General features: G+C 40.6%; 2 protein-coding genes across 2 annotated transcripts in view; both read left to right on the top strand.

Moving 5' to 3' along the window:
* Positions 1-3718: 3718 nt before the first annotated feature.
* Positions 3719-8861, top strand: C11H2orf66 (chromosome 11 C2orf66 homolog). The gene is made up of 3 exons (XM_023218012.1): positions 3719-4047; positions 5642-5840; positions 7863-8861. The coding sequence occupies exons 1-2, from the start codon at positions 3874-3876 to the stop codon at positions 5819-5821; spliced, it is 354 nt and encodes a 117-aa protein (XP_023073780.1). The 5' UTR covers positions 3719-3873; the 3' UTR covers positions 5822-5840; positions 7863-8861.
* Positions 8862-13646: 4785 nt separating this feature from the next.
* The window catches only part of GTF3C3 (general transcription factor IIIC subunit 3), a 34616-nt gene continuing 24277 nt past the window's right edge, over positions 13647-23985 (top strand). The window contains exons 1-5 of the mRNA XM_023217978.1: positions 13647-13927; positions 15501-15612; positions 20394-20587; positions 22004-22127; positions 23379-23570. Of these exons, the coding sequence (XP_023073746.1) occupies positions 13826-13927; positions 15501-15612; positions 20394-20587; positions 22004-22127; positions 23379-23570 (724 nt within the window). The 5' untranslated portion in view covers positions 13647-13825. The remainder of the gene's footprint in view (positions 13928-15500; positions 15613-20393; positions 20588-22003; positions 22128-23378; positions 23571-23985) is intronic.

The following is a 23985-nucleotide window of genomic DNA, read 5'->3' as shown; positions in this document are numbered from 1 at the left end:
TTCACGATATTGATTCTTCCTATCCATGAGCATGGAATGTTTTTCCATTTGTTTGCATCATCTCTTATATCCTTGAGCAATGGTTGGCAGTTCTCCATGAAGAGGTCCTTCACATCCCTTATAAGTTGTATTCCAAAGTATTTTATTCTCTTTCTAGCAGTTGTGAATGGGAGTTCACTCATGATTTGGCTCTCTGTTTGTCTGTTATAGGTGTGTAGGAATGCTTGTGATTTTTGCACATTGATTTTTGTATCCTGAGACTTTGCTGAAGCTGCTTATCAGCTTAAGGAGATTTTGGGCTAAGACGTTGGGGTTTTCTAAATATACAATCGTGTCATCTGCAAACAGAGACAATTAGACTTCCTCTTTTCCTAATTGAATACCCTTTATTTCTTTTTCTTGCCTGATTGCCCTGGCCAGAACTTCCAATACTGTGTTGAATAGGAGTGGTGAGAGAGGGCATCCTTGTCTAGTGCCGGTTTTCAAAGGGAATGCTTTCAGTTTTTGCTCATTCAGTATGTTATTGACTGTGGGTTTGTCATAAATAGCTCTTATTATTTTGAGATACATTCCATCAATACCTAGTTTATTGAGAGTTTTTAGCATGACGGGCTGTTGAATTTTGTCGAAGGCCTTTTCTGCATCTATTGAGACAAATCATGTTGTGGTTTTTGTCATTGGTTCTGTTTATGTGATGGATTACATTTATTGATTTGCATATGTTGAACCTCAGTAAAAATTCAATGTTTCGATATTATTAGATACTTCAACTTTAAAGTCCTAGGGTTTTAAAGGGAGTAATGTAATAAAATTCCGGGGTGTTCATTTACTCACCTAATCACTGACATTTAAACAAACAAGTCTCTCACATTTTAACAACTACAACACCTTTCCTTGGCTCTACTTCTCACTCTAGTAACTACCTTCTTTCTTTTCATAGCTGCGTTTCCAAGAGCTTGCTATACTCACTCTTTTTGCTCTCTATCCACTCCTTTCTAATCTAACTTTCTACCAAAACAGTTCAAATGCTCCATAGACCCATTTTATCCAGCGTGTCCCTTCTTGAAACACTTTCTTCTCTTGCTTCCATACTTTACTGATTTTCTGTCAACTCCAGGATCTCTTTTGTAGATTCCTGTATGTTGCTGTTACATGTTAAAATTTCTCAAAGCTCAAGTTTGTGGCCCCCTTTTTTCCTCATATTCTAACCTTTACTGACGTAATCTCATTCACTTCTATACCAACAACTCCTAAATTTACATTTCCTTCCCAGATTTCTCCTTTGAACTCCAGAGTATTGCATACTCTTCATCCCCATGAGGAAATCTCAAAGCCTCCTCTAACTCAACACATTTCAAATGGAATGATGATCTTCACTCCTCCATGCCTGGGTTTGATATCTTGGTGAATGGCACTGTAACCCACTCACCTGCATAACACACAGACCTAGCAATTGGTTTTGAAACTCCCATCTCCTTAGCCCCGCACCCCATAGTACCCAGTACATTAACAATCCCTTATAAATCTCTCTCAGATCTACCTATAATCTCTGCATCTGTGCTAACACCATCCTAATCCAAGTTAACATCTTTTCCTGCGTGGACTACTGTGTAACCACCTAACTGGCTTTGTGCAGCCCTCTTTTCTAGCTCAGTCTGTCCTTCCCACTGCAACCAGAATAAATGCAAGTATTATCAAGCTGCTTAGATGCCTAAAACCCTTTTAATGAGTAAGCATTACTTGTAGCTGAAAGATCATAATCTGACTGCCTCTCCGGCCCCATCTTGCATCAGGCTCCTCGCTTGCTTCCTCTATGCCTGGTATAATTTCAGTACCTTTAATGTGTCCCATTCCTAGCACAGCTGTTCACCTTGTTTGACATGCTTCTCCCTCTGTCCTCCTCAGGTTGCCTAGGCAACTCCTATTCAACTGACTGGATGTAAGGTCATTTCCTCACAGAAGCCTTCCCTGGCCCTCAGACTAAGTCAAATTTCATTTTTCTGTACTTTCATAGCACTCGCTATTTCATAAAAACGATTGTTCACTTATATGTACACATTTGGTTGTATAATGATTTGATTAATATTTATCTTGCCTACTACTCTATTTAATGAGGGCAAGGACTGTATTTATTATTCTTTTTTTTTTTTTTTTGAGACGGAGTCTCGCTCTGTGGCCCAGGCTGGAGTGCAGTGGCCGGATCTCAGCTCACTGCAAGCTCTGCCTCCCGGGTTTACCATTCTCCTGCCTCAGCCTCCTGAGTAGCTGGGACTACAGGCGCCCGCCACCTCGCCCGGCTAGTTTTTTGTATTTTTTAGTAGAGACGGGGTTTCACCGTGTTAGCCAGGATGGTCTCGATCTCCTGACCTCGCGATCTGCCCGTCTCGGCCTCCCAAAGTGCTGGGATTACAGGCTTGAGCCACCGCGCCCGGCGTATTTATTATTCTTACCGTTTCATCCTCAAAGCCTATTGCAGTGCCTGGCACACAGTAGGCACTTTCTAAAAGTCTGCTGACTGAATAAACAGAGGAAATGCACAAATGAAGGGCGGAGGTCATAGTAACTTGCCCAGAGTCAAGATGGCAAGGCTCAGACTATAGTTTCCAGTCCAGATCACCAAACTTCTGAACAAATATCTTGTCCTAAATTTTGTTCTAAATCATTGGAACCAAAGCAACGTCACAACTCAAGTCCAATTTCTCGGCCTACCGTTTTCTACAGATGGCATTTATTCAGCAATGGAATGTTGTAAGTATAGTAATTTTTCTTTTTTCCATGAAACGTGTTATCTTCTTGCTCTATTTTGAAGGGATATTATGATAAACGATGCCACTATTTAAAACTTGTAAAGCTTCTTGGAATTCTCAGAAAAAGTACAAGATATAGGTCAAAAAGAGTAATTTTGTCTCTCACAAAAGAATTTTCTGTTCAAAAAATGCTGTTAAATTGAAAAAGGGGTATCTCCTAAAGAACATTCTAATAGGTGGGATAATGATCATCATATTTCTAGCTGCTATGTATATCCCTTCCCTTAAAAGTAAAAAAGGAGAAAATCACTTTGCTGTGTGGAAGCACTTGGTGTGTTTTATAAAATCCCCATAAAATATTTAGTGGTTCAAGAAGCGGCTGCCGCATTTCTAAGGCAAATAGCTTATCCCTGAAAAAGCTTGAGGATCTGACTCTCAAGAGTCTTTGTGCTCTGGATGAATAAGAAATCATTATTTTTGAACTTCCCTGCTCACGTCAGTGACTTCCACCTGTACCCAATCCATTGGTTATAAGTACCCATGAATCGCCTTGCCAATTACAGGCAGGATTACCTAGGAGGACCAGGCAAAACCAAACTCCTGGTAAGCTTTATTAGCCTTTCTATGATGTGTCTCAGTTTCCATTTCACACCTTGGAGTGGAAGACAATCTCTACTCACACTGTTGTGGTATGTGTCTGTCTGTCTCAGATGTGTGTGTAAGGTGTATTTCTCAGCTCAGGGTATCTGAAGTAATTTCTTTTCTTTTGTTTTTTAAGACTGCTGTCTTAAGGCTTAAAAGTAATTTAAGGTTTTTTTTTTTTGTTATTATTTTAAGAATTGCAGTTTCTTTGGAGACAACAAAGTACTTTTTATTCAAAGATGAAAGAGGCATACTCAGACTTTCCATGTTATGTTCATACTTGTTTTGCTTATCACTGTATAACATTCTCATCATGATGGGCTACTTTAAGCTAATCAGTTGGATTTTGGGGTCCTCATTTAGAAGTCAATCTGGAAAAAATATGGCTGTAAAACTTAGAGGAACCAGTATGCTATTTCTCCTTCCTTGTCTGCCTTTACAGATGTTTTCTCTTTCTCTCTCTCTTCCCTGACTATCTCTCTCAATGATCATTGACAGCTCCCCCATCCCCTCTTTCACTCAGCTTCACTCCACCATGACCAGAGCATCTCTCCTGCTACTATGTGTTGCCCTGGTGCTGCTTTGGCATGTGAATGGAGCCACACTAAGAAACAAAGACAAATGGAAGCCACTCAACAACCCCAGAAACAGAGATCTGGTAAGAACACACCTGGGGCCTGGGTTTCAGGATAGAACTAATGCCTCTTTGGATTTATGCACACAGCATTCTGTTTTCCAGAGCATAGTGGAAAGGGGGCTACCAAGGGTTGAGAAGATTCTCCAACAGGATTGGACCAGAGTTTTACTACCCTAGTGGTTGGCAACCTATTGTTTCTCTGGCCAGTTTACATTTGTTTCTGTAAAGAGAAACAAATTTATATTTAGAAACAATCTTATACACACAGAGTGCATTTCATTTGTAACTGATCTTATATACACATTGACTTTGTAGCCTTGACTTCTAATACATATACAAAACCAAGAGTGTAACAGGGAATTACTCATGCATAGCTTAGATTGAACTGATGATAAAACAAATTATCATGTAACTAGCAATTGCCAAGCTCAACAGCAAAAATTGAAGGTTGGCCCTGCATGGGTATCAATTTGCTGGGCGTATTTTCAACATATTCTATAAAATAGAATTCAAAAAATTAGTAAACATTCTCTTTAAAAAATATGCCAAATACAATAAACATGTTGACATGACTATTTTGAAATATGGTTTTTCTAAAGTGAATGATGTGAAATATAAAAACATAGGATTAAAATAAACTGAGATAAAAGACCAGCAGGATTTGTTTTCTGGTCACAGCTGCTGACCAAAACAGGATCTGGTCCAGACAGGATAAAATGAAAACACTGGGTGAAACCAGCAGATGGCGACAAAAGTGGTCCTGACCTGCTCTCATTGCTCATTAGGATATGCTACTCCCCTAGTGCCATGACAGTTTACAAATATCATGGCAATGACCTGGAAGCTACCACTCCTTTCCATGGCAATGACCCAAAAGTTACCACCTCTTTCCTAGAAAGCTCTAAATAACCCCCTTCTATTTGCATTAACCCATCCCTTAATTTGCATATATTCAAAAATGGATAAAAACACAGTTGCTAAGAACCTATATGTTGTCAGCTCTGGGTGCACTACCCGTGAGTTAGCCTTGTTCTGGCAGGAGCAGTACATTTCAATAAAAGATTGTTACCACAGTCAGCCTGCCCTTAAATTCTTTTCTGGGCAAAGCCAAGAACCCTCCTGGGCTAAGCCCCAGTTTTTGGAGTTTGCCTGTCCTGCATCAAAGCAAGTAGCACTTTGCACATCTCCTGTGTTCATTTCCTAATGGAAATCTGAAAAGAAACTATTGAAGAAGGCAGTGACAGAGATCTCATCTTAAGGAAGAGGAGATACTGAGCTGCTTATTATGGAGTTCATTTTCATCTTTGACCTTAGTGCTCAGATAGTTCACAATGAATCTTTTGACTGTGGTGCTATTCCATAGTCTTCTTTCAATTTTCACAAAAAATGGTGAATTACTTTGGTTAGGGTTGAGATATCAGAAAGAAGGTACAGAGGAGGGGAGGAGAAGTATTTGAAGCATGTACTTGTATTTCTGGATTTTGATTTCCAACCTCTTGCCTCTTAGATTAGCCTTAAAGTCAATTCAGGGGAAAAATAGAGGGAAAAAAAAAATCACCTTTATTTTTGGTGTTTCATTTATATCTGGCATTGACCATTTTCTTTCTCTCTTTAGTTTTTCAGAAGACTTCAGGCATATTTTAAGGGCAGAGGTCTTGATCTTGGAACATTTCCAAATCCTTTCCCCACGAATGAGAATCCTAGACCTCTCTCTTTCCAATCAGAACTTACTGCTTCTGCATCTGCGGCTTATGAAGAGCAGAAAAACTCCTTTCACAATTATCTCAAAGGCTGAAAGTTTCTTCTGAGCTCAGGTAAAACTTGGCCCTTTATTCGCAGGATCTGTCTAAACATACAAGTCAGCCATAAAGTAGATATTTTGAAAGTATTTATTTGAAAAAATAATTTTATTTCCTCATAGGAATAAGTGCTCAGTTCTGCTTATACTCCTCACTATTAAGTATTTGGATTTGGTTCAGGTATTTTACAGTCTTATTTTAAAAAGAAATGACAGTTTTTATTTTTTAAGCATAGTTATCCAGGCAGAGACATATTAAAATAATAGAATTATCTCTCTTAATAGGATTATTAAATTAATAACATAGCCACACTCTTACCTGTATCTTTTTCCAGACCAAGTGATATAGCTAAGTTATGTGGAAAATCTACATAAAGACATATGTCAAATTGAGTTGTTGGATTAGATGGGAATTAAAAATTAAAAGTGGTTATTTGGGGGATAAAGTATTATGCATATATTTGAACTTGAACTTCCTCACCTATAGAAAGAAAAGGTTGACTATTAGTAAGGATGGCATTTTTCTCATAGAAAAAACTTAAAAATTTATTAAGATTTGAATTTCATTACTTTTGTTGTTGTTGTTGAGGTGGAGCCTCACTCCGTCACGCAGGCTGGGGTGCAATGGTGCGATCTTGGCTCACTGCAACCTCCGCCTCCCAGGTTCAAAGGATTCTCCTGCCTCAGCCTCCTGAGTAGCTGGGATTACAGGTGCCCGCCACCGTGCCCAGATAAATTTTGTATTTTTTTTTTAGTAGAGACGGGCTTTCACCATGTTGGCCAGGCTGATCTCTAACTCCTGACCTCGTGATCCACCCACCTCAGCCTCCCAAAGTGCTGTAATTACAGGCATGAGCCAGCACGCCCAGCGAATTTCGTTACTCTTATTACTTTAGCATTCCTATCAAACCAACACCTACCATTTAAAAAGAACGAGTATGATTGGCCAGGGCGGTGGCTCACGCCTGTAATCCCAGCACTTTGGGAGGCCAAGGCGGAAGGATCACGGGGTTAGGAAATCGAGACCATCCTGGCTAACATAGTGAAACCCCGTCTGTACTAAAAACACAAAAAATTAGCCGGGCGTGGTGGTGGGCACCTGTAGTCCCAGCTGCTCAGGAAGCTGTGGCAGGAGAATGGCGTGAACCCAGGAGGCGGAGCTTGCAGTGAGTGGATATGGTGCCACTGCACTCCAGCCTGGGCAACAGAGTGAGACTCCATCTCAAAAAAAAAGAGTAAGTATGGTGAATTCCAAGCAAATACATTATGATTTCAATCCATTAGCTTTTTGTTTAGCTGAATGATAAAGGGAATGGAATCATAATTAAAATCTTTTCCCATTCTCCCACAAGTGTAATTTTGAAATTCTGAGGAAGCATGTCTTTCTTGTGCTTCATGGTATTTGTGAAAGGGTTTTCATTATTAGTTCTTTTAAATGTGATGATTTAAAAATAATGATTGCTATTCTAAAAAGAATGTGTAACTTACCATGTGGAATATGCCCTTGGATATTGTTCTAAAATGAGAAAATAAAATAGAAGAAACAGTAAGATGTTAATGAAGTTTTCTCTTGACTGTTTTTTACACTTAGGCCTTAGGGTATCAGAGAATAGTTATTAATAGCATACTACCTCTTTTAGTAAAAGGCAGATAAATTGCTTGTAAGCCTCAGCGTGTTCATCTGTAAATTGCAGATACTAGTTTCTACCTTACAGAAAGTATCATAGAAAATACCAAATAAATACTTTCATGTGAGCATGGAATGAGGTAATATTTAAGGGCAGGAAACTGATAAAGCACGCAGTTGGTGGTATCCTAAAAGAACAGGAATTATTCACCTTTATGAAAAAACAAAACAAAACACAAAGCTTCTGATTTGGAGTATATTTCATAATTATGAGCTCTATGCTCCTTACATCTCTGGTGAGAAAATGAAGAAGAAAAGAGTTTTCATTCAAATATGTTGATTTGGGGGTCGTTGGTTTGACTGTGTAGTCTTCAGTTTCTATTTAATTGTAACATTGTCTTGTTCTTTCAGGTGTCTGGCTATTGTAAAACTACTGATGAAGCCTCTCATTAGAAAAATTCAACCACTGTCATAGCTAAACTTTCATGGAGTTTCTTTCCCCCTCACTTTTATTTTTCAGTTTGTAATGATTTTATTCCACGTTTCCATATTTACATATAAATCGCTGGAACTATGATTTCTATGCATATTTATGGAGTGTTTTTCCTGTACAACCATAAATATTGATGTAGAGCAGTGCATGTATTTGTAGGAGTTACAAGAACATCACAAACTGAAAAAAAGATTATAATCTAAATTAGATGTTTCTTTAAGCTTGTTTTTAAAACTTGTCTTTTATTATCTTTTATCAACCAATTTTTTTTTAAAGGGACATGCTCACTTTTAGTATAGTAAAATTTATTATATGTGATAGGGGGTTGGGTTTAAAATTTGTCTTCCTTTCCTAAAAAGAAGATGCATTCCCATGTTCAGCATACACTACTAAAAGACCTCACAGTTTTAGTTTCATAAGAAATGAGGGCAAGTGATAAACAGCCACAATTAAGTTAAAATGGAAGCAAACAACCACAACAAACATGGGATTCTAGAAGTTGTCAATACCTCTGAAGATGCTCTTTGCCAGAATATTCAGAGGTGGACATTGTGCCACATCAAATATTCTAGCAATGCCCCAGCCCTTGCTCTCATACACAACCTCCTCAGGAAGGAAAAGTAGAAACAGGTGATTTCCTCTCTTTCCAACCAGCCCCTGCCCTCCTTACTCTAGCTCATGCTGAGTTATTCTGATTCCCATATTCACATTTGGAATAGTTGCTTTTCCTGTATCTTTATAGATAGCTGCATCATCTTCTCTATGATTCCTGCAAAAGGAATGTTGCACTAAAATGCAACATTGTCCTAACATTAGTCTGTGCATTTCAAAATAGTTTACTGTGGCTTTTTTTTTTTTTTTTTTTGGTGGATTATTGATATTGTATATGAAGAATAAAATATTTGTGCAAGAACAGATTTTGTGTCTGGTTTAAGATGTTCTATTGTAATTAGTCGTATATGTGTCTGTTTCCCCTGAAAAGTCATGAGGTCTTTGTGAGCACAGACCATATCTAATTCACCTTTATTTCCCCAGTACCTAGTACGATGCCTAGCATGGAGCAACTGTTCAATAGATACTTGTTGAATTGAAATAAACATGTGCTATTCATCCAGTCTTCACACAGTAATGGAAGCTGCTTTTAGTTAATGTCAAAACTTTTTTTCTTGCCATTTAAAAAATGTAAGTAATTCTTGATGAGCGATTCCTTATAAAAGCATAGCTTATTCATATAAATGGTAGAGTGGTAGGGAGTTTTTCACCTCTGTCGAGTTCCAAGTACTAGTAGTTGGTTTTCCCTTTCTTAATACTGTCCCTGCTCTAGGTGTTAAGACCTCCACAAAGGGAATGCTTACCAGTTTCAGGGCATTGAAAAGGAAGGGCATCCACATGGGACATTTAGCTATGAGCTCGCAAAGTTTCAGGGCATGGGCCTTCATCCTTGGGCTGGGTTTTTTTTTTTTTTTTTTTGAGATGGAGTCTCACTCTGTCACCCAGGCTGGAGTGTACTGGCACAATCTTGGCTCACTGCAACCTCTGCCTCCTGGGTTCAAGTGATTCTCGTGCCTCAGCCTCCCTAGTAGCTGAGATTACAGGCTTCTGCCACCACGCCTGGCTAATTTTTGTATTTTTAGTTGTGGGGGGGGGGTGGGGTTTCACCATGTTGGTCAGGCTGGTCTCGAACTCCTGACCTCATGATCCGCCCGCCTCGGCCTCCCAAAGTGCTGGGATTACAGGCATGAGCCACTGCCCCCGGCCCAGCTGGAAAAATTTTTATGAATGGAAGCCCATACCTCATACTGACTAGAGTTCCTTAATGGTAGTGCTATTGGCAGTTGGGGGAAGCCAAATTATCACTGTGTGTGATCATTTAGTACACCTGGTCCCTAGATACTCTATGTTAGTAGATCCCCCATCTCTGCCCAATTTTTTTTTTTTTTTTTGAGATGGAGTCTTGCTCTGTCACCAGGCTGGAGTGCAGTGGCACCAGGCTGGAGTGCTATGCAGTGGCTTTGAAAAGGAACGGCATCCACATAGGACATTCAGCTATAAGCCTGCAAAGTTTTGGGGCAGGGGCATTCATCCTTCAGCTGGAAATGTTTTTTTTTTTTTTTGAGACGGAGTCTCTCTCTGTCACCCAGGCTGGAGTGTAGTGGTGCAATCTTGGCTCACCGCAATCTCCACCTCCCGGGTTCAAGTGATTCTCCTGACTCAGCCTCCTGAGTAGCTGGGACTACAGGTGCTTGCCACCACGCCCGGCTAATTTTTGTATTTTTAGTAGAGACTAGGTTTCACCATGTTGGCCAGGATGGTCTCGATACCTTGTCCTTGTGATCCACCCACCTCGGCCTCCCAAACTGCTGGGATTACAGGCGTGAGCCAACGCACCCAGCCTGCCCTATCATTTTGACAATCAAAACCTCCCAGGGGCCGGGCGTGGTGGCTCATGCCTGTAATCCCAGCACTTTGGGAGGCTGAGGTGGGCAGATTACCTGAAGTCAGGAGTTCGAGACCAGCCTGGCCAACATCGTGAAACCCTGTCTCTTGTAAAAATACAAAAATGAGCTGGGCGTGGTGGCTCATGCCTGTAGTCCCAACTATAGGGAGTCTGAGGCAGGAGAATCACTTGAACCTGGGAGATGGAGGTTGCGGTGAGCCGAAATCGTGCTACTACACTCCAGTCTGGTGACGGAGTGAGACTCTGTCTCAAACAAACAAACAAACAAAACCCCGAAACCTCTCTATACACATTTCTAAAATTCACTAGGGAAATGATTTTGCTCTTGGCTGAGAACTACCGCCAGAACATAGAAGAAGTGTATGTAGTGTTTGTTCCAATGCAAATAAATGTTCTGCAGGTGTTTTAGGCTCTGGAGGAGTCTCTGATACTTCCCTATATAGGTCCCTGGCAATCTCTCAACACTGAAAGGAGCCTCTGCTCCTCTTCAGTGAGTGTCTCATTCCCCAGCACTTGGCCTATTGTCCTCTGTCCCAGATCTAGGGTGGCCAATAACTGTTAAGAGTGTGAGCTTTTATCCTACTTGCAAGCTACACACTAGCTTTCTACACTTTTATCAAACTTGGCAGATACATGAGACACCTTATGTCTGAGACAACTGACTTTCTTACTGATGGCATGGCAGGTAGTGACATGAGTTTTACATTTACATCAGTTTTCCTTACTCCCCAATATCAAGGGGGCCATGTGAATGTGCGTCCAGGGGTATGCTGTGCACAAGTGGGTTTGTGCCAAAGCTGAGGAACTCCAAACTTAGGAAATCCCCACTCTTCTAACGGCACTGCTAGCAAACACGCCCAAACTTTGCCCAGAGGGAAACATTTATTATACTGTTCGGAAAAAAAATGTGTTCCCTGCCCAAGAAAGAGACAACAGCTCTGCCTTTCAAGGCTGTTTGATTTGAAAACAGCCTTGAAAAGCTAGCCTAGAACAAAGCTATCACAAGCTTTTTCAGAACAATTAATAAAGCCATGGAAAAACAGTCTCCCACATAGGGTCCCAGCCCATCCTGGCTCTTTTCCCGGGCAAGAAGAAAGAATGTATGCTTTTAATTATATGGTCATGGTAAAAATTCAATATTCTCCTTCCTTCAGACTTTCCATTTTGATTTTCAAAACAAGCCTGAATGTATTTCTATTATGGCCATAACCATTCCACTTCATCTCAAGGTAATGTGGATACCTCTGACTCATCAGGAGACAAATCTCTCCCAAGGAAGAGGGGGAAAGAAAAACAGAAAGATTGAAATTTCAAGATATGTTGCAACAGTCTGACTGCTAAAATAACTTTCATGTCATTAAGGTGTTCCATAGTCAAAAAAAACCACACACACAAAACAAACAAAAAAACCACCCTCCTACCCCTTGTTCACTGCTTCCTGTTCTTCATAATATGAATCTATATCTCCAGAATTGTTATTCCCATATTCCGGATAGCCAACAATAAGACAAGATAGTCTAAGTCATCTGGGTCTTAGGAGAGTATTCTCCTTATAGGTAACCATCCCTCCTCACCTGATTTCTCTTCTTTTCCCCTAGGAGAGTTAGGACTCAAGATTCCTAAATTCCTCTTAGACACAGTTCCTCCACTGTCTGGAAAAATTTAGGGAAGAATTTCCCTGTAAGTGGTTTAAGTGGATTGCTTTAACATACTCCACCCCGCTCACCTTCCATATTTTATACCCAGGTAGGACTCTGAGGATCCTTCCTCATGAGAAAGGGAATGACTTCTAGCTGCCAGATATATTTTTTTCTCACCTGGCAGTCCTATCCTTGCAGGTCCTGGCCCCTCATTCTCCCATCCTTCTGCTGTTTATCCTCGCCAGGATTGTCATAAAGATGGCTAGGTGATACTCTCCCCGTAACTTGTCTTTAACCTTAGCTTCATATTGAGCTTCATTTCCCTACTCCAGCTCCCTTGCCCCAGGTTTCAAAGGCACTTTCAGTTCCATCCAATACAATTCACAAATGTGTTTTCAGCACAAATTATTAGGCCATACAGTAGGGTTTACAATGATGCATCAGGGCTGTTGTCAAGATGTTTACAGCTAGTGTCTCTAGAATTGGACAAATAGATAATTATAATATAAGGGAAAATATAAATCACAGGAGTGTGTAGAAGTTGAAAAACCATACCATTCAGAGGAGGCGGTATATTATAGTTCTAAGCATGGGACCTGGAGTCAGAAACCAGGGTTCAAATCCTGGCTCTACCACTTATTAGAGAGAATAGCATTAGGAATAACACCTACTGAGAAGGAAGGATTATTTTGAGAAATGTATGTAATATGTATAAAACAGTAGATGGCCTAAATGGCCTATATATTTATTATACACTAATACGGGCAACAGTGTGTAGTAACCATACTAAGTATTTGGTTCTTTCTGAAAGTTTGCTGTTAGGAAAGGAAGAAAACTTGGGTGGGAGAGGTATAACAGGAAGCCCAGGTGAACGTGTTTACAGACTGAGAAGGTGCTTGAGGAAAGGGAGAGTTTGAGGATTTCGGGTGGGAGCAGGGCGCGGGTGAGGGAGAAATGGCGGAAGTGAAATTTAAAGCATACACTGGGGGAGGATTTTAGCTTTCTGTGGCAGGGGAGAACTGGAGAGTGAAACATGCACGTGGCAGAGTAAATGGTTCAATTAAGAAAAAAATATCACACAGCAGTGACCAAGCTAATTTAAAGAACCTTCAGGAAAGAAAATGGATTGGGAGAGGCCGGGCGCGGTGGCTCACGCCTGTAATCTCAGCACTTTGGGAGGCCGAGGCGGGTGGATCACGAGGTCAGGAGATCGAGACCATCCTGGCTAACACGGTGAAACCCCGTCTCTACTAAAAATACAAAAAATTATCCAGGCGTGGTGGCGGGCGCCTGTAGTCCCAGCTTCTCGGGAGGTTGAGGCAGGAAAATCGCTTGAACCCGGGAGACGGAGGTTGCAGTGAGCCGAGATCGCGCCACTGCACTCCAGCCTGGGCGACAGAGCGAGACTCCGTCTAAAAAAAAAAAAAAATGGATTGGGAGAATGAAACTAACACTTAGTGAAGAATTGATGGAAATCACCCGGCTTAAAGAGAATATGTTTAAAGCGCTTTTTTTTTTTTTTTTTTTGAGCTATCTAATAATCCAGACCGATGGCTGAGAGAGTCGGCCGACCGAGTCTGCAAGGGGCGCGCCTCCTATATATAGGTCCCGGCCTGGCGCGCACGCGGAACCTGAGTGCTGCGGTTGCGGCGCAGACCCGGCGGGTTTCGCGGAAGGACGCCGGTTTCTTGTTAGCTGGCCCTGGCGAGGTAGCGTCTGGCAAGCGCTGCTCTTCCGGTTCTCTGTCCCGGTGCCTGGGGTTGCATGGACAGACCCTGCAAACATGTCAGGGTTCAGTCCGGAACTCATCGACTACTTGGAAGGGAAAATCTCCTTCGAGGAGTTCGAACGGCGGAGAGAAGAGAGAAAAACCCGCGAGAAGAAAGTGAGGCGATGCTAGGCCTCGGTGCCCTTCACTCTCGTTGCCCTAATACACTTAGGTGTCGGGGACCCAGACGACCGCTTTCACCGTGATGGGGGCGGGCTGGGAACTTTCAGCAGCTTCTTTCTTATCTTACCGAAACTCCGGTTTTCACCCCTCATCCCTGTGCTAAAATCCTTAAAACGTTTTCGCTCACCGAAAACCTTTCGTCTTGGTGGTAACCTCTTCTTTTTCCCCCTAATACTATGTTTTTATTTCAGGGTAGCTTAACGCTGGTAAGTTAAATGGGAGGTGGGGAGAAGAGTTTGGAGTTACAGTCTCAGGTTCTAGTCCTAGCTTTGCCACTAAGTCGTTTTGTGACGGTGGGTGGGTAGCTCACCTTTCTTTTTTAGGCCCCAGTGTCTCCTTTTCTGAACTGGAACGATTGAGCTCCTGTTTTTGAGGAGTCTCCCACTGGTGTGAAGTAATAGTTCATGAAAAAGTATTGTCCGATAAGAAGATAATCTTTACTCATACCTTTTTCCCCCATACTTAGAAATATCTTAACTTTTTGTATCTTCTTGCTTACTTCAAGTCCAAGAGAAAATAAAAGTAATGAAACCTTTTTAAGTTCGCTGGCAGATTATTTTTTTTTTTTTCCAGACGGAGTTTCGCTCTTGTTGCCCAGGCTGGAGTGCAGTAGCATGATCTCGGCTCACTGCAACTTCGGCCTTCTGGTTTCAAGCCATTCGCCTGCCTCAGCCTCCCGAGTTGCTGGGACTACAGACGCCTGCCACCACGCCTGGCTAATTTTTATATTTTTGGTAGAGACAGGGTGTTTCACCATGTTGGCCAGGATGGTCTCAAACTCCTGACCATGTGTTCCACCCGCCTCGGCTTCCCAAAGTGCTGGGATTACTGTGCCTGGCCGGCAGATTCTTTAATAATTCATGCGACTAGTATGGACTCATCTTTTCATTTATTTTATTTTCAGAGTTTCGCTGTGTCACCCAGGCTGGAGTGCAGTGACGCGATCTCGGCTCACTGCAACTTCCGCCTCCTGGACTCAAGAAGTCCTCCTACCTCAGCCACCAAGTAGCTGGGACCACAGGTGTGAGCCATCACACTCTGCTAATTTTTATATTTTTTGTAGAGACGGGGTTTCTCCACGTTGCTCAGGCGGGTCTCAAACTCCTGAGCTCAAGGGTTCCGCCTGTCTTGGCCTCCCAAAGTAGTTGGATTACAGGCGTGAGCCACCAAGTCATCTTTTTATTTAAAATATTAGGATACAATGTGTTCATTAATGAAATTATTAAGATTTTTTAATTTTAGTTTTACAGATGACAGATTGAAGGGTAAGATCTAAGTACTTTGAAATACTTTGACAGTATTCAAACTTAGATTCCACCTACTGTGTATGTGTTCACAGCTCAAGTTTTGTAGGACTAGAAAATGAGGCAAATGCCCTATTCTATAAACTGCCAACCCATGGTCACAAAATGCCTGAGTGGCGAAGCTAGGACTAGAACCAGATACTCTGTGGCTGGGGAGAGCTAAGTCTGCATTATTTTTTGGAATCATTAATTTCTAATCACAGAGTCTTCAGGAAAAAGGAAAGTTATCAGCTGAAGAAAATCCCGATGACTCTGAAGTTCCATCGTCATCAGGAATTAACTCTACCAAATCCCAAGACAAAGATGTCAATGAAGGTATGTTAAAATTATGTGCTTCCTGCAATGAATGTTTGGAGTATGTAAGCAGAGTAATTTCGTGAAACATTGTATTGTCATTGCAGTGATTCTCTGTTGCTGATTATGTGGTTTATCAGGAGCAGAATGCTTGGTTGTGTAGTAGGTGCCCAATAAATATTTGTTGAGTTATTGAATACCTTGATGGTTATTTTTTGTGAGCTCTGGTGTTGGAAAAGTGTTTTAAATTGACATCAGTATTTGGGTGCTTTTTAAGATTATTTTTTAAATTGGCCCTCTCATTTGGTAACTGAACACTTCCAGATATAGTCCCTCAAATTATAATGAATTACACTTCGATATAAAGTGGCTTCCAAACCACTGCTTTAGTTACAAGGAGAAAAGATAGAAATGTTAGCGTGGCAGGCATGTTGGTTGCCCTCATGGAACTTCACACACAGCACAGTGTCGTGGTAGGCTACATCATTCTAGCATCCAGTTCTCAGCTTTGCATGTCCAGATACTAAATTTGGTTAGTGCACCCAGAGTAATTAAACTCATTGTAGCTTAATTAACTAGTAAGCAAATTTATTAATTTTCAGTGATTGATACCCTTTTGCAGGGATCAGAATGCTGATAATATCTCAGGGTATCCATTTACTACCATATCAAGTTAACTGGGATGCTAAACTGTCAATTAGAATGTAGCTTCATGTATAGGGTCTGATAACAGCTGTCTAGTTCTAGGGTTTAGAAGTACAGTTTGGTTCTTTTCCCTCGAAACAAATAAGCATTCACACAGAGAACAGATAGTCATAGCATGGGCAGAAAACAAACAAGATTTGTTCTTACCTGCCTGGACCAAGTGGGGAAAAAGGGGGAAAGAGGAGGGAAAACTGGGGGTTACGATTTCTTATTCTGCCAGGAAAGTGGGGTGGAAAAGGCAGCTGATAAAAAGGAACGAGAGCATGTCCTTTGCAGGGACATGGATGGCATTGGAAGCCGTTATCCTCAGCAAACCAGCACAGGAACAGAAGACCAAATACCGCATGTTCTCACTTACAAGTGGGAGCTGAATGATGAGAACACGGACAAAAGGGGGTGAGGAAACAACAGACACTGGGGCCTTTCGGAGTAGGGGTGTTGCGGGAGGGAGAGCATCAGGAAGAACAGCTGATAGATGCTGGGCTCAGTATCTAGGTGATGGGATGATCTGTGCAGCAAATCACCATGGTACATGTTTACCTATGTAACAAACCTGCACATCCTGCACATGTACCCCTGAACTTAAAAGATGAAGAAAAAACGGCAGCTGACTGAAGTTGTTCTCACGATTTGTGGTTCCTTCCTTATCTGCTGAGGGGAAGAGCTGCTCTTCTGTCCGCAGGTGTTTGAGTTGCTACTATAGCAGCAGGCACAAGTGGGTGCTTGTCAGTCGTGTTTAAAGCTGCTCCCAAAAGCTAGCCATCAGGCCCTAAAAAAGGAGTGAACTGAGTCCAATTCAGGCTCACCATGAGCAGTCAGGCCCACAAGGACTGGCTGGCTTCAGCTCAGATAATCTCATCCATCCTTTTAAGATGTGAAGCTCCTAATTTCCTCGTAAGGAATTGTCCCAGGACTCTACCAAGACTCTTGGTGAGTATGAGCGTGTATTCAGAGCAGAAGGGGTCAGTTTTGAACAAGCTTTGGCAGTCAGCTAATTGAAATATATGGCCACTAATCATTCCTTTTCCCCTGGGCAGTACTAAATACACCACTAAATTCTTGCTCTTCACACCTTTCTTACACACTGTGAAGATAGGATCTTCTTTTAATTTTATTTTCAACACATTTGCTGATATATTAAACTATAATTTTTGTATATTGACTTTGTGTTCAGCAACCTTGCTAAATTAATTTATTCTTACAGTTTGTATGTAGATTTGTTTTGGGTCTTCTATGTATATAATCATGTCATCTGTGACCTGATAATTTTATTTTTTTCTTGCCTGCTTTTTTTTTTTTTTTTTGAGACGGAGTCTCGCTCTGTCGCCCAGGCTGGAGTGCAGTGGCGCCATGTCCACTCACTGCAAGCTCTGCCTCCCGGGTTCATGCCATTCTCCTGCCTCAGTCTCCCGAGTAGCTGAGACGACAGGCGCCCGCCACGATGCCCGGCTAATTTTTTGTATTTTTAGTAGAGACGGGGTTTCACCGTGTTAGCCAGGATGGTCTCAATCTCCTGACCTCATGATCCGCCTGCCTCGGCCTCCCAAAGTGCTAGGATTATAGGCGTTGAGTCACCGCGCCCATCTTTCCTTGCCATCTTTATGCCTTTTGTTTCTTATTACATTGGCTAGGACCTCCAGTAAAATGTTGAATGGAAGTGGTGGTAGTAGGCAGCTTTGTCTCATTCTTAGTAACGTTCAATAATTCACTATTAGCTGTGTTTGTGGAAAATTTTTGTAGATACTCTTCATGAAATGAAAGATATTATTCCCTTTCATTTTTAGTTGACTAAGAATTTTTATTAGGAATGGGTATTGGATTTTATCAAATGCTTCTTTGTATCAGAATGGATCATATGATTGCTCTTTTGTTCCTCTGATAAATTTTACATGTTTCTTTTCATCTTTAGTTTGAATATTCGGAATTCTTGAATATGATCCTTATGACTTCAAAATAATATTTATTACTCAGAACATGTAGCTTTTAAAATCTGTTCTTCATTAAACATTGATTATCTCATTTAGACATCATCTTTGGCATTTGAAGCATTCACATAAGTAAGTATATATAAGAGTTTTTGAACACAGGCCGGGTGCAGTGGTTCACGCCTGTAATCCCAGCACTTTGGGAGGCTGAGGTGGGTGGATCACTTGAGGCCAGGAGTTCAAGACCAACCTGACCAGCATGGCGAAACCCCATCTCTACTAAAAATACAAAAATTAGCTGGGTATGTTGGCACACGCCTATAGTCCCAGCTACTTGGGAGGCTGAGATGGATTGCTTGAACACAGAAGGCAGGGGCTGCAGTGACCTGAGATGGCACCATTGCACTCCAGCCTGGGCGACAGAGCAAGACTATGTTTCAAAAAAAAAAAAATACAAAAATGAGCTGGATATGGTGGCTCATGCCTGTAATCCCAGCTATTCGGGAGGCTGAGGCATGAAAATCACTTGAACCCTGAAGGTGGAGGCTGCAGTGAGCTGGGATCATGCCACTGCACTCCAGCCTGGGCAACAGAGTGAGACCCCATCTCAAAAAAAAAAGTTTTTGACTGGGCGCAGTGGCTCACGCCTGTATTCCCAGCACTTTGGGAAGGCCAAGGCAGGTGGATCACCTGAGGTCGGGAGTTTGAGATGAGCCTGACCAACATGGAGAAACCCTGTCTCTACTAAAAATACAAATTTAGCCAGGTGTGGTGGCACATGCCTGTAATCCCAGCTACCCTGGGAGACTGAAGCAGGAGAATTGCTTGAACCTGGGAGGTGGAGGTTGTGGTGAGCCGAGATTGCGCCATTGTACTCCAGCCTGGGCAACAAGAGCGAAACTTCATCTCAAAGAAAATGTGTATTTTTTGAACATATTTATATCTCTATATATATACTTAAAATTTTAACTATTTTGTTGGAACTTTTCCAGAAATATGTTAATGTCTATCTTTGTGTTTTCTGTTGCTTATAACAGAATACTTGAAACTGGGTAATTTATAAGGAAAAATAATTTATTTCTTATAGTTAGGGAGGCTGAGAAGTCCCAGGCAGAGGAACCACATCTGTTGAGGACCTTTGTGGATTCTCTCCAGAGTCCCAAGACAATATAGGGTATCACACGGTGAGGGAGCTGAGCATGCTACCTCAGGTCTCTCTTCCTCTTCTTGTAAAGCCACTAGTCCCACTCCCATGATAACCCATTAAATCATGAATGGATTAATCCATTCATGAGAGCAGAGCCCCATGACCCAGTCCCTCTTAAAGGCCCCCTCTTAAAGATGTCTCAGTGTTGGCACATTGGGGATTAAATTTCAATATGAGACTTGGAGGGGACAAATATTCAAACCATAGCAATGTCTTTGCTTTAACAGAAAATTGGCCTCTGAACTTTTTCTTGATCAAAGTCATCATTATTGACACTCAAAAATCATTATATTATACTATGGTGGTATCCTGAGATACAAATGAACTATGTCATGTATTTTATTCCTGAAATAATAAAGCTATTTTAATACTAATAATAGCATTTAATGGGTGTTTACTATATGCTAGGCATTCATAGTGTATATACACAGACACACTCACACTCATTTTGTCCTCAGAGTAGCCCTATAAATTATTATTAACCCATTTTGCAAAAAGAAACTGAGGTATAGAGGAGCTTCAGTAATTTCCCCTAGGTTACACAGCTAGTGATAGATGGAGATGAAGTTTGGAACCAGGCAGCTTGGCTCTAGAGCCCTCACTTTGAACCACTATGCTATACCACCAGGGCTCCATACTGCTAGTCTTGTTTAGTTCTTAGGTCTGTGTCTTATAATTCTTCAATTTTTTTCCTATTATTGTATGTGCTTCTGATTTTTCAGTTAAATTTGCCTATAAATCTGGATGAGGCCTAAAGGATGAGTCAGCTATTCCTGTAGAATAAAATACATGGCTTTGTGATAACTTTCTTCTTTGGTTTGGTTTTTGAGGGTGTTCATTTACTATTTTTTACTTTCAAATTTGGTGTTATTGGGGTAAAAATTTATACTTAGAAAATACTTGTTTTTCACGGAGAATTCTGCAGCTTCCTCCCCTTCCCCCATCATCAATGTCTCTTTTCTCAGGAGAAACATCAGATGGGGTGAGTAAGTCAGTTCACAAGGTCTTTGCTTCCATGCTTGGAGAGAATGAAGATGATGAGGAGGAAGAGGAAGAAGAGGAGGAGGAGGAGGAGGAAGAAACACCTGAGCAACCCACTGCTGGCGATGTATTTGTATTGGAGATGGTTCTCAATCGTGAAACCAAGAAAATGATGAAAGTAAATTGTTACTTATTTTGGTATTTATAAACAATGAAGAAAGTGACATAGTAATTGAAAAGTCTGTAAGTTAGACCTGGGAAACAATTCAAACTGTATGAAAGGAAATACTGTGACACAACTGTTGTTATTTGTTTATTATGTTTCCTATTAGATAATGTTTATGTAGCCCAGCTGCTCTGGAGGCTGAGGTAGGAGGAGCACCTGAGCTTGGGGAAGACAAGACTGCAGCCTAGGTGTCAGAATGAGACCCTGTCTCAAAAGAATAAATACAATACAATAAATAAAGTCAAAGCAAAGTGGCTCATTTAAACCAATCAGGCCATTTATTTTCTAAGAGATGCTAGAAAGGTGGAATCTAACAGACACACAGACACAACCTCAATTATTGCGTGTGTGAAAATGGACTGTGGGTTTGCTATTCAAAGGTCCATACTGGTGAGGCACAGTGAGTGGCTCATGCCTGTAATGGCAGCAGTTCAGGAGGCTGAGGCAGGAGGATTGCTTGAGCCAAGGAAGTTTGAGATCACCCTGGGCAACATAGTGAGGCTCTGTCTCTACAAGAAACTTTTTAAAAAACTAGCCAGGTGTTGTAGTGCACTCCTGTGGTCCTAGCTACCCTGGAGGCTGAGGTGGGAGGATGCTTGAGCCCGGGAAATCAAGGTTGCAGTGAACTGAGATCACTCCACTGCACTGCAGTCTGGGCAACAGAGTGAGACTCTGTCTTAAAAAATATGTCCATGTCCATACTATAACTTGATACTTTTTTAAACAAGTTCATTTTGAGTGGATAAATTTGAAAGAAAGGGGATCTTCAGTAGATTACATCATAATCCTGGAATATAAATCCATTTTGCAGCATCCAGCTCTATATTTGTTATTATTCTAACTAGTAATTTAGTAACTCCTGACCCTTTTTTTTCCTGCAATTGAGTTTTAGACTTTTTTTTTTTTTAATGAGACAGTCTTGATCTGTCACCCAGGCTGGAATGCAGTGGCGTGATCTTGGCTCACTGTAACCTCTGCCTCCCAGGTTCAAGCGATTCTCATGCCTCAGCTTCCCAAGTAGCTGAAATTATGGGCGTGCGCCACCATGCCTGGCTAAGTTTTTTGTATTTTCAGGAGAGATGGGTTTCATATGTTGGCCAGGCCGGTCTCGAACTCCTGGCCTCAAGTGATCCACCTGCTTCAGCCTCCCAAAGTGCTGGGATTACAAGAATGGCCAATTTTGACTTCATAAACTTTAATGTTAAAGAGTCAATTGGAATTGCAACTATTTAGTTCTGAGTTTCGAAAACTGAAAATTTTTAAAGGAGAATTTCAGTTTTATTATATTCTATTTTTGTTAATATGGTTGGAACTGAAATCTAATACTTCACTATATTTTAATCTAAATGTCATTTTTCTTCCATACAGGAGAAAAGACCTCGGAGTAAACTTCCCAGAGCTCTGAGAGGTCTCATGGGTGAAGCCAACATTCGTTTTGCTCGAGGAGAACGTGAAGAAGCGATATTGATGTGCATGGAAATCATAAGACAAGGTGTTTTCTGTGGGGATTTTACTAATAATAGCAGTCTGACTTAAAACAAATGGGGTAGCACCTCACAGTACCATTTGGAAAATATGTTCAGAAGCTTAAGGGTGATTGTGGTAATGGTAATTGCCACTTTTCACAAGAAAATGAAAATCTCAGAGTATGATTCAATGAGATGTCATTAATATTTGTTGAATTTCACAGTTACTTTTTTTTTTAAATGTTTCAGTTGAAGGATTTAGACTTTTGAATTGTCAGTATGGCAAATACATTATATTAAAACCACTTGAAGAGCTTTCTTTTATCCTTTTATTTTCTAGATCGTGCAGTACTAGATTATGTTATCTATTTTTTGGTAAAAGACAGTTTAAACTTGTCATCTTATCTCTCAATTAAATGATGCGTCTTGGGCATATTGAATGATACCTTCAGTGTGATTTTTTTTTAAACTACTTACTTATATTTACTGTTTTCTTTCCTTGATGTGTTGCCAAATTATGCTCTGCAGAGTGGTTTGGATAGCTGTAATACAGTGAACTTTTATCTTTTCAATAGTTTGGCATTTCTTTTTGGTTAGACTAGGGTCCTTTTAGAAGTCTTATAATTTCCTGGATTATTCATTAGGGTAATTTGAGGCTACTGCTTAAGATTAAACAGACTTTTTCCTTTAGTATATTTCATTTGGTTCCTACTTTCCAGTATTATTTGTTCCCTTTAATTTAGTTTATAATTGTTTTTGACAAAAATCGTTGACTTTAATACCTCATAATCTTTTGAGTTTTGTTTCAGAAACAGTATTTCAGAAATGTAGATTAGCTAGTCACTTTGATATCCATTTAGCTGCTGCTTAGGGATCGTCTGTTCATTCATACTATACTCCTTGGTGTGGGAGCTAAATCATGAAGATTCAGCCCCACTGATGTGGCTGGTGTTTATTGGGATGAACTTGCTGATACTGAGCCATGTTTATCCTGAGCAAAGGGGGATTTTCATGAGGAAGATGTGGTAGAGATTAGGATTTTCATGAAATTATACCTTGCTTAGAGAAAGCAATGCTTTAAAAATGCTAAAAATGTATGAAAATAAAGCAGATATAATCTAGCATTTTAACTCGTCTTAAGCAGTTTGTATAATTCTGCTAGAGTGATTTGAAGAGTTTAGTATTTAAAAAAAGACACACAGTTTGAACCATGGGATTGACATCAACTCAAGCCTCTTCTCTCAGCCAATGGAATTTATTTTTTTAATTTGTTATAGCTCCTCTGGCTTATGAGCCATTCTCTACTCTTGCCATGATATATGAGGACCAAGGTGACATGGAAAAATCATTGCAGTTTGAGTTGATTGCTGCGCATTTAAATCCCAGTGACACAGAAGAATGGGTTAGACTGGCAGAAATGTCTCTGGAACAAGACAATATTAAGCAGGCTATTTTTTGCTATACAAAAGGTAATTAAAAAATTTTTTTTTTCACTTTTATAAGATGTCACATAGTAGGTTTTTTGATCATTGTATTTGCTACTCTGGAGTGTTATTTTGGCTGAGATAAATTTGTTTCTATTGTCTGTTATTCTAGAGGTAAGTATTTGGGGTTCCTCTGTTCTCATGTTTGTCAGGGACTTTTTGAGTGTTGTGAGATAATATAACACAAAAGTTGGTAGATGTACCTTCAGTTTCCCACTAAGATCAGTGTTGGTTCTAAGCTGTTCCTTGAGGATTAACATCAGACTAGATTGACCACATTAAGAAGAAGATTACTATTGAGATTCAGATTCTATCTGGTGTTACATCAAACCTCGTCAAGAGTTCCTATGAAAATACATTTATTCAGAATAACTCCTTTTGTTTCATTGATGAATTAGTT

This window comes from Piliocolobus tephrosceles, chromosome 11, assembly GCF_002776525.5.
Source record: "Piliocolobus tephrosceles isolate RC106 chromosome 11, ASM277652v3, whole genome shotgun sequence".
Taxonomy (NCBI): Eukaryota; Metazoa; Chordata; class Mammalia; order Primates; family Cercopithecidae; genus Piliocolobus; species Piliocolobus tephrosceles.
This window is presented reverse-complemented; position numbering and strand designations above follow the sequence as displayed.